Source organism: Accipiter gentilis, chromosome 3 (assembly GCF_929443795.1).
Source record: "Accipiter gentilis chromosome 3, bAccGen1.1, whole genome shotgun sequence".
Classification (NCBI taxonomy): Eukaryota; Metazoa; Chordata; class Aves; order Accipitriformes; family Accipitridae; genus Astur; species Astur gentilis.
The window spans coordinates 28,800,897-28,815,332 of record NC_064882.1 but is presented as its reverse complement, the minus strand read 5'-3'; the positions used below and the strand labels follow the sequence as shown (position 1 = coordinate 28,815,332).

The window sequence follows — 14,436 nt, the reverse complement described above, 5'->3', positions numbered from 1 at the left end:
CCCTCACAGTCAAGAACTTCTTCCTTACAGCTAATCTAAATCTACCCTCTTTCAGTTTAAAGCCATTACCCCTTGTCCTGTCACTACACACCCTTGTAAAAAGTCCCTCTCCGGCTTTCTTGCAGGCCCCCTTTAGGTACTGGAAGGCTGCTCTAAGGTCTCCCTGGAGCCTTCTCTTCTCCAGGCTGAACCACCCCAACTCTCTCAGCCTGTCTTCATAGGAGAGGTGCTCCAGCCCTCTGAACAAGTCTTACTATGTAATTCCACATGGGATGAGCAATTTTCAAAAAGTGAAAAAATTTTTTCCCAAATTGAAAATGCTGTCAAGTTATGTTTCACTAAAAATCACCACAAAACTACAATGGTGCAATGTAATTTGATCTACAGTGTCATTTATGCTATTATTTGTGTTGATCTTAAACTGTATCTGAACATTGCCCAGCAGGGTAATTTCTAACTGGCCACAGACACTTCACTTTACAGGACATATTAGTACAGTTCTGTCCAAGAAATATGTAGGAGTATGTTTGAAGAAAGCATTCTCCAAAAACATCTGCATGCATTTCAGTTCTAAAACAATGTCCTACATAATTTAAACAAGTTTGCAAGGGATCAACATTGTATGCATTATATTGATGTCATCGTAATTGTGCTGCTTAAGCATCTGCACTTTTAATCCTAAAATATGAAACTACTGCCATGTCAATAAAATGGCAGTTTAATGGGAGAATAAATGGCTTCTCATGTTTTGATCAAAACAATAGAAATACTGACATACTGTGGCACAAAATTAGTATAAATAGACTTTATTGAAGTCAGTACCTTTGTACTGAAGCTGAAGATTGTGTCTACATAAGCACAAGTTGTAACATTTCACAACTTCTAAAAGGAATGTCAACAATTACAACGATCATGCATACCATGGTCGATAATCACATTTTTAGAAGCATTTTCAACCATTTCTAAAGAAATGCTTATAACATTGTTATATATAGAACTACTTTCAATAAACTGCAAAACATTGATCAGCTTTTCCAGTATGAGCTACAGTGTCAACACAAAAGGGAGGCATAAATGTTTAATTTATGAAATCAGAATGGAATATTTACTGTAAAGAAAAATTAAAAAGCTTTCAAATAAAGGCCATTATTGAACCAAAGTGAAGAGCACAACTTGAACTTTGAATCCTTTCATCTCTTAAAGCTGTCCTCTGAATAACTTCAGTTCAAAGCACAAATTCAGTACTGTGAGTATTCCTTGGACTGAAGTTTGGCAATGATGCGATCCAACTGTCTCTTTGCTTCGCACTGTGGAAAATTGCTCATGTCATAATATTGAGGGGCAATTTTCACCAGCCTGTCAAAAAAGGAAAAGTTTGTTACTAATACTCAAACTTTCAGATGCATCCTACAGAAATTCTACAACCGAAGGAAACAAATTATCCACTACTTTCAGCTCATTCTTGCGATTCCAAGATTATTGGAAATTTATACACATGCACACACATTTAAAATCTCAGTTCCATCCTGTGCAAGCACCCAAGTCCAAAGCAAAAAAAGCACACACTCCAGTCTCACAAGATGCTCCTGTTCAGCCGTATGTCCCTTACAGACCCACACTGCTGCTTCAGTATGTGCCATAGTAGCCCATCCAGCCAAAGCTGCTGCTTAATGTCAAAGTTCACAACTGTGGCTAAATACCAGTTTGCTTGAAAATACAGTTCAGCCTTAGCCATTTTAAGCTTGAAAATGCAACCAAGGCCACAGGATCCTGCTTTAGGCTATACCACGCTTGTTGAGAAAAAGAATTCTAAGGAAGGATTCAAACATGTTTTTTCCATTAAAATACTACGGACAGTACACACGTGCTATGTTTCCTGGCTTACAAATCATTAAACTCTTTCTGCACAACAGCACACAATTTCAACAACAGTTGAAAAGCATCCCACGTCCCTAAAGCTTACAACTTGGCAGTTTAAGTACAACTTTAAAGATAAGCAAGAAGATTCAGATGTCTGCTCATCTGCAGAGGATCAGGCCTCCGATTTCCTTGTTATACACACTATTGACAAATTAAATATTACAAGGCAGGTTGTACCAGTATTACCACCGTCTGCCTTCGTATTTTAAAGGTGGCAGTGAATCCTGTTCAGATCCTTCTGGAAAAATTAGACACCTACTGCCAAGAGAGGTCCCAGTTCTTGAGAGCAGAGGCATCTACTGGTACCTCTTAACTTAGGTATAAAAGTGGGTGCTAGGACATAGTCCCAAACCTAGCATCTCCAAGCAGCTTCTTCTCAACAGGCTTACTAAAGTAACTGGTTTTAAGTCAAGCATCTCTCTGTGCACTGCATACAGAGCCTGGGAATCTGAGTTTCACACACAACTCCTACAAACAGAAACATGTATCCACAAAGAAAACCTTTAGTCATCTACAAAATCTCAAGTCTATCCCATTGCTGTTCCCCAAACCATTTTAATAACATTAGCTTCAGGAAAAGTGAAAGGAATTACCTGAATTTCGAAAAAGGAAAAAGAAAAACAAGTCCTTTACAGTAGGTCATGACTGTTTTAAGAGTTCTGGCTTACCATTCTGGCTTGATGTCTGTACATGTCCGGATGTAATTCTTTGTTGTAAGGACAAACTCATTATAGAGCACCCATTCTGGTTTATGATCAAGAACAGTGGAGGGATGCAACTGCACCACCTGGTTATCTTTTACTGTTAGGTAATGCCCTGTTCGTTCCAAATGTGCCACCTAAGTAAAAAGACATTCTTTCATTACCACAGGCAATTTTCAAATGAAGTGATTTCAAGCTGACTGTTAAGTGTTCTATACAAAATCTACTATCCCAACTTTCAAGCCTCATCTAAATTTAGCACATTATTTGACCACTTCAACTATTCAGGTTTTTTTTAGAGACACAATCAAGATGCCAGATGTTTTTGCAAACTGCCATGGTAAATGTATATTCTAATATACAATTCAAGCAATATACAGAAATAGTTATTACCCAAAAAGAAGAATCATTACTAGAACAGCAGCAATGCAAACAGAAGCACTGGAAAGGAATGTCAACTGGACAGGTTTGTAACATCACACAAAGCCAACTGTGGTCCACTACAGACATTTGCTTCAAGCACTTCATTGCAGCAGCTATTGTGGGACCAGTAAGCCACCATGTTATCCTTTCAAGTTTTTATTAGTGCAGTGTTTCAGTAGTAATTTTACTGATGGACATATTATTCTGCAAATCCTCTCACACAGTGGGCCTGAAAAAAATGCCAGTCCAGTAAGAATAGGAAGTTTAGTATGTCAGAAATAAGAACAGTCTTGTTACAGCATGAGCTTCAGAGCTGGAAAATGTAGGTTCAGCAACACACTTCTGCTGTGACCTTGGCGAAAATCAATTAACCTCTCTCTGACTAAGCTTCTTGCTCTGTGAAAGGGAATAATGCCTACCTCGCTGAGATGCTCTGATACCTAGCTCATTAAGATTGGGTAAAGCAGACAGTTATCCTTAGGAGGATATCCTCTGTACGAGCAGTTAATCTAACAGAACAGGTAACTAAAATTAACCTTTTGATACTGGCAATTCAAGATGACCTCAGTACTTAGTTCATTGCATGTATATACAGACACAAAAATGCTGTAAAAAGATTAAGCAGGATGGACAATGGCTGAAAGATGTCTGACAGACATTTTTCAGCAGATCATTATTAGCTGCTCTCCTTTAATACAGGCTGTGTACTTCCTTGTTTTCTTAATTCCTAGGCATAGCTCACCTTTTTTTTTTTTTTTTTTTTAGGTTAAAATTGCAGGACTTCTAAAGCAATAGCTACCTGAAATTTTAAGTCAGACTATCTCTTAGTAACAAACTACTTATTTTGAGTGTGCTTCTCTCTTATATTTTATGACATTAATATCCAGAACATGTTTTAGGAGTGGAACAAAGTATTTCAATAGTGTGCAAATCTTTTCACCCAAGATTTTAGATATTACACTGCTACTTTATTTCAAGTCTGGGGAGCCAACAGAGGATCTTTAAAAGATTGGAGATTAACAGTGCACTGTCTGTAACAATTCAGGCTTAATTTCATTCAACTCAATCCAACGTTTGCAAAATCAAATAGCACTGTAGCTGCAAACCAGACTAGACTAGAAAGTCATCTGTCACAGACCTAGCACAATCACAGCACATATGTTGCTGTGGGATTATGCCTTTTTTTTTAAAGGAAGGTGGTGGTGTGTTTTTTTTTTTTTAATCGACTTCATTTTTCAGATCAAACACATGCGTACAAAAATATTTGGGTGCTTTATCTGTTTCTGTTCTTCCTATAAAAGGACAAACTATTTATTTAGGTTTCATTCTAGAAAACAGTGTGCTGTTAAATTTAAATCAAGACAATTTATCTTTAGCACCTCAGTCTCACTTCGATATATTAAAATAGTGAAGTCTTATCATCTAGCTTTCCCAAATACATACAATTTCCTTTTCCATGTCAGTTATAATGATAGTAAAGAGTTGTATTTCTTGCTTACTTTGTGTAAATCTGAAGTAAAAAGATTTTGAAATAACTATTTAAGCATACTCAAAAAAAAAGAAATGCTACTGAAAAGTACAGTTAGGTCTTAATTTCCAGAGAAGAACAGGGACTGGAATAACCCAAATTAAGAAAAAAAAAGTTTCCTTAGAACATTGATATCGGGGATAAGTCACCTTTAAGTGGTTACACACTATTGTGACTTACTTCGATCCTGAGCTAACACTCAGCTACAGTATTTATCCTATTTAGATGTTTCTATTAAAGCATGCTTGTTAGCACACGGATTGGTAAAGAATTTCAGGTTCAGTAATGGCAACGCTATCGTGAAATATGCACTGTGAAGCTATGGCTCCACAGCAAGCAATGATGATCTGTCAGCTACTACACTGTCCTGCTCCATCCTGGCCTGAGCTGCTTCAACACAGAGAGCCAATTCTGCTTCTTCTCTGAAGGTGTAAGTGGCTTGCCAGATCACTACGCTAGAAGAATTTAGAATGGGCTCAGGCAAGCAGCACAGTTGACATAAGGGAGTTAACAAGGACACAGGGGAGGCAGCATATATGCTTAAGCTCCTTCGAACACCTGGCATGCAACCAATTCCAGTGCCTGTAAAATACAATGTAGTGGTGGTTGGCCCAGATGTCCCTCCTGAGGTCCCTTCCAACCTCAAGCATTCTGTGATGTTTTTCAGAGTATAAAAGGCATGAGCTTCCACAGAATCATACAAAGCATGTCTAGGAAATGGGGTTATTTTTCAATGAGTAGTGGTAGTATGCAAGACACTAGGGAACACACTTGAACCCCAAGATCATCAAGGAATCTGTCATGTATTAGTATAAAACATTAGGGCAAGAGCTATTAAGAGTATTGACTACACAACATAAGGAGCTACACAAACATGACTCAAAGGATCATGAAGAGCCAAGCCAGCCCATGCAGCTCTGCAACAGGTTACTCTGCAGACCAAGAAAGCCCACCTACTGATGATTTAGAGACAATTATGATGATTTTATCAACATGACAAACCCACATGGAAACAGCGGCCACCATGGCATATGCCACTATAGGAAAAGGTTTCAGTTCAAGTTCTGGTAACAGAGGTTTCAAGGATGTTACAATTTCATTAAGTATGACACACCCTCCTCTGAAATTTTAAGTGTGGTTGTGGTTATTTATTATCTATCACACCACTGAACCCAGAGGGCCCAACCAAGGGTCTTTAGTCAAACATGTCAAACACTGTAAATACAAATGCACTTAAAAGGGCAAGAGCAGGAGTAGCATCACAAAATCCAACCTTTTTTAGATTCAAGGCTACAAATTTTGGCCGGCAGTTTAGAGAAACGATTGGGTTTTGTCTGTCTTTTTGAAAAAATAATGCTAGTATGCACCAGAAGAGCAATGTCAGTTCCTTGGATTTTTGAAATTTCTGCTTGCAGAGCACACAACAGTGTTTCTGAAGGTATTAAGAAGTTTTAAACTGTTCTTCTGCATTCTTAAAGAGCTAAATTAATACCATTAAATGCACTAGTGACCACCTTCATGTCATAGGTTTATTTTATTACCATTCTATTATTAGTAGGAGCCTGATTATGTAAAGACTTCAAAAATATACACCATTCTATATACAAAATAGCACCAAAGACTGAGTAGCAGCAGGAATGAGATTTTAATTAGTATTCCAATCATCTGACATCCAACTTCCTGTACAGCACAGGTCATTTAATTTCATCCTCTGGAGTGACCCTGATATATTCTGTGTTTGACTAAGCCATATCTTCCAAAAAAAGATACCAAGCTTGATTTGAAGACACCACAGGACTTTGTTGCACCTTTAAATTCTGACTTAAATTTTGAAATATCAGTTTTTGTTCCGCCTTCACTACTAGATTGGAAATACAATTATAAAAACTTAAGTTCTTTAAGACAACTGGTAATATCAATCTCAAAAAAAAAAAATCACAAAGAGGAAGATGAGCCATCTTAAAGATAGTTTGGTATTTGCTTACCTTTTCCAATTCAACAGTTTCCTTATTTCCTGTAGTATAATTATTTTTTGCTTCATCTTTACCACACAGTTATTTCAGCTACATATCAATATATTAAGACTTAAATTATAACTCAGTTTTTCTACTTCTGTTGAGTAGATAATCACCTATACCTAGTTCTTGAGTTTTGTTACCAAATTGCAATTGTTATACCTGTACAATTTTCCAATCCCTCTCCTTTAAGGTAGGATGTCTAGCACTAAAGTACTGAGAGCGCATTATTTCTCTGAGGTATTTTATTTTCAATGAGCAGTTTCTTAGTGATCTTGCAAGCATCACTCGTGCCCCATTTTATATATACTTTGCAGATTCTGATGTGTGATACAGAAATAGTGAAAAAAGCCAACAAAAGTTTACCACTCTAAAAAACTAGAAGAAACCAGGGACACAGCTCAGAAATTTTATGGAGACACTTAACTTCTTGTCAGTATCTATCCTTACAGAAGATTTTCTACACACAGAATTGTTGGCAGTTTGAAACTATTTTACTCTTCCCTTTGCCCATCTATGACAGATTTACTGGAATTCAAGTTTGTATTTAAATATTAAGGGTAAAGACATAATTCAACACCAGAAATTCCACATTTATCACTCACTGACACACAACTGAAGGCAGGCGAATTTACAGTACTTGGTACTAACTATATAATTAGTACTATTTCAATAGTTAATACAGGCCCACACTGTCTGACATCAACCACAGGTCTTGATTAGTACAGGAATTTCTACAGTAAAATTTTATGATTGTTTTTGGGACACTAGGCAATTGCCAAAGTATGAAACAATGCAGCCAATTCTGAACTATTTCAGAACAATGGCCACTACTGGTTTTTTCCACTTCACACTGCATTTTTAAACTTAAGGAATTTGAAAAATCAACTTCTGCCATGTGTTGCCCATAGACCTTAGTACTTTACATGCAGAGACTATCTACAGTACCTGCACACACTTTACAAGTGCTCAGACTTGGAATTCCACACATGTTCTGTACTAAGAGGACAAAGAATGATGTATGCATTTCATTACTCAGGTTTTCTGAACAAGAGCCCCCAAATGCCAGAGCCTGAATATCTGCTTAGAGAGGGTACAATGTGCATACAGACTACATTTTTAGGTAATTCAGCTGCAGGTAAGTAACATATCTTCTAAGTATTTGTAAGTTTTTATAAGTAATTGTATGTTTTCTACTGAAAGTTACTCAAAGCAACATGGGAATTCATGACAGAAGGTACAGAGTCAAGGTCAAACAGCTATCACACTATCATGGAGGTTAAACTCAAAGAAACTCAAAACAAAATGGACTCAAACACATCAAAGGAGAAGAGAAACTGTTGAAATGGCTTCCTCTCCAAATGCCTTCAACAGGTCTGCCATAGCTGCCTCTTGATTCAGCCCAAAAATTCAACTAGGTATATTGGGTGAGGGCGGTGATAAACAACCTATTGACCATGGAAGCCCAAGGAGGCTTCTGGAAAGGCTTTCATTTTCATCTATGTGAGCCTACTACTCTATTCACAGCAAAAATATCAAGTCAGATCTTTAACTCCTGGAGAGTAGAGACCAAAAAGCTACCTGCACCAATAATGCAGTTCCACATCCACAGCAGGAAAACATCTATTACAGGAAGAGTTTCGCTCTTAGTAACATAAAACAAACTGACAACGCACAAACTTCCAAGGACGTGACCTCCTATAGGTCCAAGCAAATGAAGGAAGCCATAGGGTACTCTTGACAAGCAAAAGTGCAACTGTGGCAATCTGACCTGCCTGAACCAGCTAGGGCCCAACAAGGACTGTTGGGGAGAACTGTTCTTTGTCTTGCAAAACATTTACAGAATTAAAGGTGTAGGTGGGAATGCATACTAAAGCATCCCCCAGGATGAGGAAAACATGTCCCAAAAGCAAGGACTGAACAGTGACTAGCCTGCTTGTCTGAAGGGTTATAGCAAGTCAGTCTTTAGAACCATTTTAATATTTAGAAGCAGCCAACAGCCTTAATCTCCCATTTGCATTACAGCAAAATGCAGTTACTGACATTAATATTCCTGTATTCTAAAAACTCACAGACATGCTTCTGCTACCAACTGACTGGCTTAGCTCTGGGGAAGGCACTGTTTCCTTGGTGGGGCAGGGAGAAGGGTTTAAACATATGTGGTACCCAAGTCTGTGCCCCAGTCAGGATGTGGTAAGTGCATGCCTGTCAAGCTGCTTGCCATTCTAACCTGCACAGCACTAAACAATGGTTCCCTTTTCAACTAGTAAGCTTTTGTGCTCAAATACCACTAGAGCATAGCTGAAGTGAAAAATTAGGAAATGCCATGGGCACTGGTCAGCCTCTTAAGGATAACAAAGTTGTGCTCTCCAGAAGTGAGATATTAGGCGGTAGAAGAGACATTGCCAAGATGTGTCAGAACACATGTTGGCTGGGAAAAACATTATCCCAACAGTCCAAAGTCAATGAGGATGAAGATCCACTCCCATTACAGGTTCCGGACCCCTGCATCTACAAGAGCCAGCAAAGAGATTCTTCTAGCCCCAGGGATGAATGCTGAAGAGAAAAAACACAGCACGAAGGGACTATGCCAAAAAACAACAACAAAAAAACCCACACCCCCAAAACCAAAACAAAACACAATGAAGAAAAAACACAGCCTGCATTCCAGTTCAGAAGCATGCTTAATTCAAAATGCAAAGCATCCAGGAGGTAGCAGTGGAGGCTGGCTTCCATACCATCCTGGTACAAGAGGCGAATGAGTTACAAACAACATACATTTTGAGATTACAGACCTGCTCCGGTACTTGTGACTCATGTAATTTAAAAGTGAAATATAAATATGGAAAATATGCAAAAGAAAAGACCCTCCTTCTATAAGGATTACATACAATTAATATTTATATACAACTATACTTACCCTATTCATATCAGATTACAAATAATTTAAAAACTACATATTCTGCAGTTACTTTGAAATTTCTTATGAAGTTACTTCCTCATCTATTCAGAAGTTAGCAGTCAATTCCTGACTGGTCATGCCAGAAACAGTATTTTGATACTAGTAAGATTGCTTACAACTTCTCTTCCAAATAAGATTTGACTAAAGAAAGTACTACTTGAGTAATAACCAAGCAACCTGACAAAGGCTAAGTGGTAATATAGTTACCCATATATAATTTAAGTATCATTCATACAGTTCTGATAAATCATAATAAACATACTAACATTAAAAGCCACGTAAACACTGAACTATGTTCCCTACAAGAACACACACATACCTGCATGAAATACCCAGTAACTAATGCCTTTCTTATGTTGATGTAATAGTCTCGGCTGGTAAAGTCTGTGCTTCTACGAGGCAAATTAAATCTATCCATGATTCGTGACAGCTGTTGGCGTACATTGTCTGCAGACATCAGGGACCTGTAGTTAATGAAGTTGTCATAACACCACTGAACCGACTCATGATCTGCAATATTTAAAAACATGAATAAAAAATAAGTATTTCATCCAATTAGAACAAGTAAATAAAACACCAAATAACCAACTGATCAGTCAGATGAACCAGAAAAAAAATACCCATAAACTTTTATAAACAACAGCAGCTCTTATTCAGTCAATTTCTTGCATTAGATAACTTGCCCAAATTGTTTTCTATTCAGGAAACATGTGGCCAGGACAAAAGAAAATTAGCTTTTTTTCCCCCCTCACCAACATAACATACACACAATTGCTGATGTTTTGCTGAAATACCACACCAATAAATTTTGCACATTTCAAAAATCACATCCTGCAACTAGAAAAAATAGTCTTTCAAACCTGCAGTGTAAAATTTAACTGAACGTAAGGAACACTGCACAATCTTTTAACTGTAGTGTGCAATGAACACAAGAAGATTGTACATAATTATATTGTATTTGAGAAACCAAACCCTCCTTAAATTAAGCATTCAAGTAACAGTTAAGAGCTAATCTAATACTCATTCAAGTAACAGTTAAGAGCTAATCTAATACTAAGTGTGATGCACCTCTCAGCAGTTTAAGTAAGTGTAGGTGACTGGCAAAATACAGTGTCAGTAACAGAACTCTGTACTCTTAAGTTACTGTTTCTACTGCTGATCACTCTAATAAGAAATCTGTTAAGACACTAAGCCTAAGCCATTCCATCAGGATAAAAACCTGCATGTTTAACACCAGGAAACCCAGTTCTCCCTACCAATTCTGTTACTTTTCAAGTGATGCTCAAGTGATATCAGTTTAATAATCTAACAAAACCAGCCTTAAAATGAATACAAAGTATCTCTTGTACAGAGAAAGACTATTCTTAATTTGCATCAAAAAGAAGGAAGGTTACATAATTTGAGGAAAGTTTAAATTCTTTCTGCGCTTTATCTTACAGATTATATTTAAAATGAAGTATGAACACTGACACTCTTGTACACCATACAGTAGAATCGCAATTTAAGTACCATAGCATGTTACTTTCTATGCCATTTGAACTGTGCATTTTAGATAACCCATAACTGTTTTATATTGTTCTAGATACAAACAGTAGCAGCATTTTCTCTTCTGATCCTGAATCCCAAAACCCATACTCCATTTCACAGTGAAACTGAACAAGAGATTATTCCCCAAATAATTCCATATTTCAGTAACCTGAGCATGAAAGCAGTGGCTTCCAGAAACACGCACACACAAAAATATCTGCAAGACATACCAGATCCTGTTAACTAAAAAGCTAAATGAAAAAACAAGCAACAGATGTCTTCAATTCACAGGTGTTTAGTAGAAGTCTCTCGGCTATTGTTTTAAACAGTTTTGAATACTTTTGTTTGGACTTTTACTCTGAAGATAGCCTTATTTTGGATTGCCACATAACGATACAGTGTTAGAATGTTCCAATGCAAATTCCTACATCAAAGCTGCAACAGAAAGGGGCACCGAGTTGTGTTTGTTTTTACTCAGGATAAAAGATTGTTGCTTTTTTGTTTGTTTCCAAGAAAATGCAACCGGAGCACTTAATTTAACCTGGCTGGCAGTTACGAGTCATCTTTTTACCTACCACCAGGACAAGTCACTGTTAAAGAAGTGTGCCACTTACACAGACATTTTTCAAGAGAACTCCTAGCTTCACCTGTTCATTCCCATCTTTTTCAAGCTGCTAAAATATGCTTACCTATGCTGAGGACGACCATACATTTTCCCTAAGATCCATACATAGAAATGAGGTAAATGAAATAAATTTATTGTACAGCTCTAAGTTACTTCTTGTTGATGCATCATCCCTTTGCCTCTCAATCCATCCCAAGGCCTTATTACAGAATTCCTAACTATATTAAAAAGTTACGATTAAAAAGGTTTTGGTTCTAGGAACATATTCCTTCTCCAAATTCATGGTATTTTCTGCACCGCTCTCCCTGAAAAATTACTAAGCAATTAAGCAGATTTTTCTGTAATTAGTGTCAGATAACAAACTTCCAATATTTCTTAATTATAGGAACACTTACTTCCTTCTGTCCAAGGTTACCCAGCGTTGATTTAAAAGCCTGGGTTCTCTCTATACTCATCAGTTTATTACATGATCTTTTGGTTAGTTTTTTGTTTCCCCCCAAAGGAAAGTAGTACTCAAATCTTTTACATATTTTAAAAAAATATTTAAGACTACAGTACAGTGGGTCAAAAAAACAAGCCTAAGCCTTTCAACTGTCCTTGGAACCCAGGAACAAAAGCTGGCAGCACAAAGTATTACAAATAATTTTGCAAAAACAGGTGCACACTTACTTTGTTTGAAAGCATGGTAGACATTCAGCAACGTCAAATGATCTCCATCTATGTGGGCAAACCTCATCTTGGCTTCATCTGCTGCTTTCTTTGCTTCCGTGGGGCGAACAAAACACTGTGGGACTAAACAAGGTTGGTATGGGCCCAACACAAACGCCCATATCGATGAGTCACGCATTCACAGATAGAGGAACAAGGCCTAGCTAGGTCAGTTCACAGAGCATAGGGCAGGGCAGGATGGCCTCCAACTGCATCTTGGACTGTTTACTACCTTGATTTGGTACATCAACACCTAACCACATCTGTAAGACAAGAGGGTTTCAAAGCTACAGAGTACCTGATTATTTTAATAGAACTATATGTAGGCATCAAAATCTCTAGTCTGAAGGCCATCAAGATTTCCTATGTATACTGGAAGGCTGAACAGATCTTAGTTCAAGAGCCAGTGCTGATAGCTCTACCAGGAGCTAGTACCCCATGTAACAACACACTTTAATTGCAAATTTGCTTTCTCAGAAACCCTCTATGGACACAGTGAAGAAGATAGTTCTGAAACTGTACTGCACTAGCAGTCTAAACAAACATGAGTTTTATGACAAATCTGCTACTAGACAGAACACACTAGTGAAGTCCTCTTACCCAGATGGTATTGTTATCAGCACTGGTATACAGAAACATGTGAATGAAGGTACTAATACAAGTCTATAGGTTGTGATGGTAGCGGTAGTGGTGGAAGGTTAAACCGTCCTTTGGCACTACTTGGAAAAAAAAAATCGCAATGTGATGAGCTTTCTCTATCATTATATTCTCTTACGTACATCTGACTTAATCTGTCTTGAATCCCAAAATTGTGTTTTAACATTCCCTTTCCAAATACAGACTACCAAAGACCACGAATAGTATTGCAGCCAACTTAATTCATGGTCTCTCAACATTCTTAAAGGTTTGTAATATTGATACTAATTCACAAGATGCTGGAAGTAGTAGTTATAAGAGATTTTCACTTTATAAAGATCTACCAGAGGAAAAAAAAAAATCAGTTTGGTTTTAAGTAGATGTAATTTTTAAGAGGTTAAATTTTAATGAAATTAATGCTAAGCAAGATGCTACAAACTATTTCTCTTTTTCCAGCTGCTTAGGACCACATTAGCCTTCTCATAAATGAAGCCCACCAATCTCATGAGAACACCTCTTTGCACCTCATCTGTCCCTAACAGATGAGGGCCTTTTTGTGAGGTGTTATGTGGTTTTACTTCATTTTATTCTTAAATTCTCGTAAAAGCCCCAAAACACTACATTTCAAAAGTACGTTGAGTTGAATACTGGATGGAACTTGAGAAAAAAAATACACACTGCCAACAGTGACTCACATGGTAACAAATCAAGAAAGACCAATGCACTAAAGGAACCGGAAATGCAGGTGCAAAATAAATACCCTGTATTTTGGGTCCTGCATTTGAAAATAGAGATAACAAAGTGTATTTTAATTTCTAACTCAGACTAATAAAAGTAAATTACAAATGATTCTATCACTGGCTTAACTCACTGTTTCGAATAAGTAAGAGCACTTTCTACCCCACAGCAAGACACCACAGCTCTTCTAAAATAAAGTACAATCATTTAATCTGCTCATTTATTCAACACTATTCTCTGCTCTTTTCTGGTACCTAGATTTCAGTTCAGTCCAAACTATTAATAGATGGTTTGCTATCCAGAGTTTGACAATCTTTATGTGGACTTAAGGCACCACAACATACAGTCATGCCACTGGTTTAAGAAAATGTTTACTTTGGAAAATAGTCCTCACAAATAGTAGGACTACAGGGTTTTTTAAGAGCAGGATTTTTAGTTACAACCCATACCTTAACCAGCTTCAATCCCCAAAACTTATTTATCATGATATTAATTGTGCCTTAAAACAAAAAAAAGTATCATGGCCTGGGAAAAGTTAAATAGAAAAAGGAGTAAGCCAAATCATTTGAAGACCACAGACAAAAATCCTAGACTTACTGTTGGGGGGGGGGGGGGAGGGAAGAGAGAGAAAGACAGGCACCAACCTACCACCA

The 14,436-nt window shown here is 37.4% G+C and overlaps 1 protein-coding gene across 1 annotated transcript in view; it reads right to left on the bottom strand.

Annotated features, from left to right (window-relative positions):
- Positions 1 to 790: 790 nt before the first annotated feature.
- DHX15 (DEAH-box helicase 15) overlaps positions 791 to 14,436 on the bottom strand; it is a 47,651-nt gene continuing 34,005 nt past the window's right edge. The window contains exons 11-14 of the mRNA XM_049795287.1: positions 12,371 to 12,493; positions 9,869 to 10,059; positions 2,589 to 2,758; positions 791 to 1,356 (exon numbers count right to left, since the gene is read on the bottom strand). Coding sequence (XP_049651244.1) covers positions 1,239 to 1,356; positions 2,589 to 2,758; positions 9,869 to 10,059; positions 12,371 to 12,493 — 602 coding nt within the window. The 3' untranslated portion in view covers positions 791 to 1,238. The remainder of the gene's footprint in view (positions 1,357 to 2,588; positions 2,759 to 9,868; positions 10,060 to 12,370; positions 12,494 to 14,436) is intronic.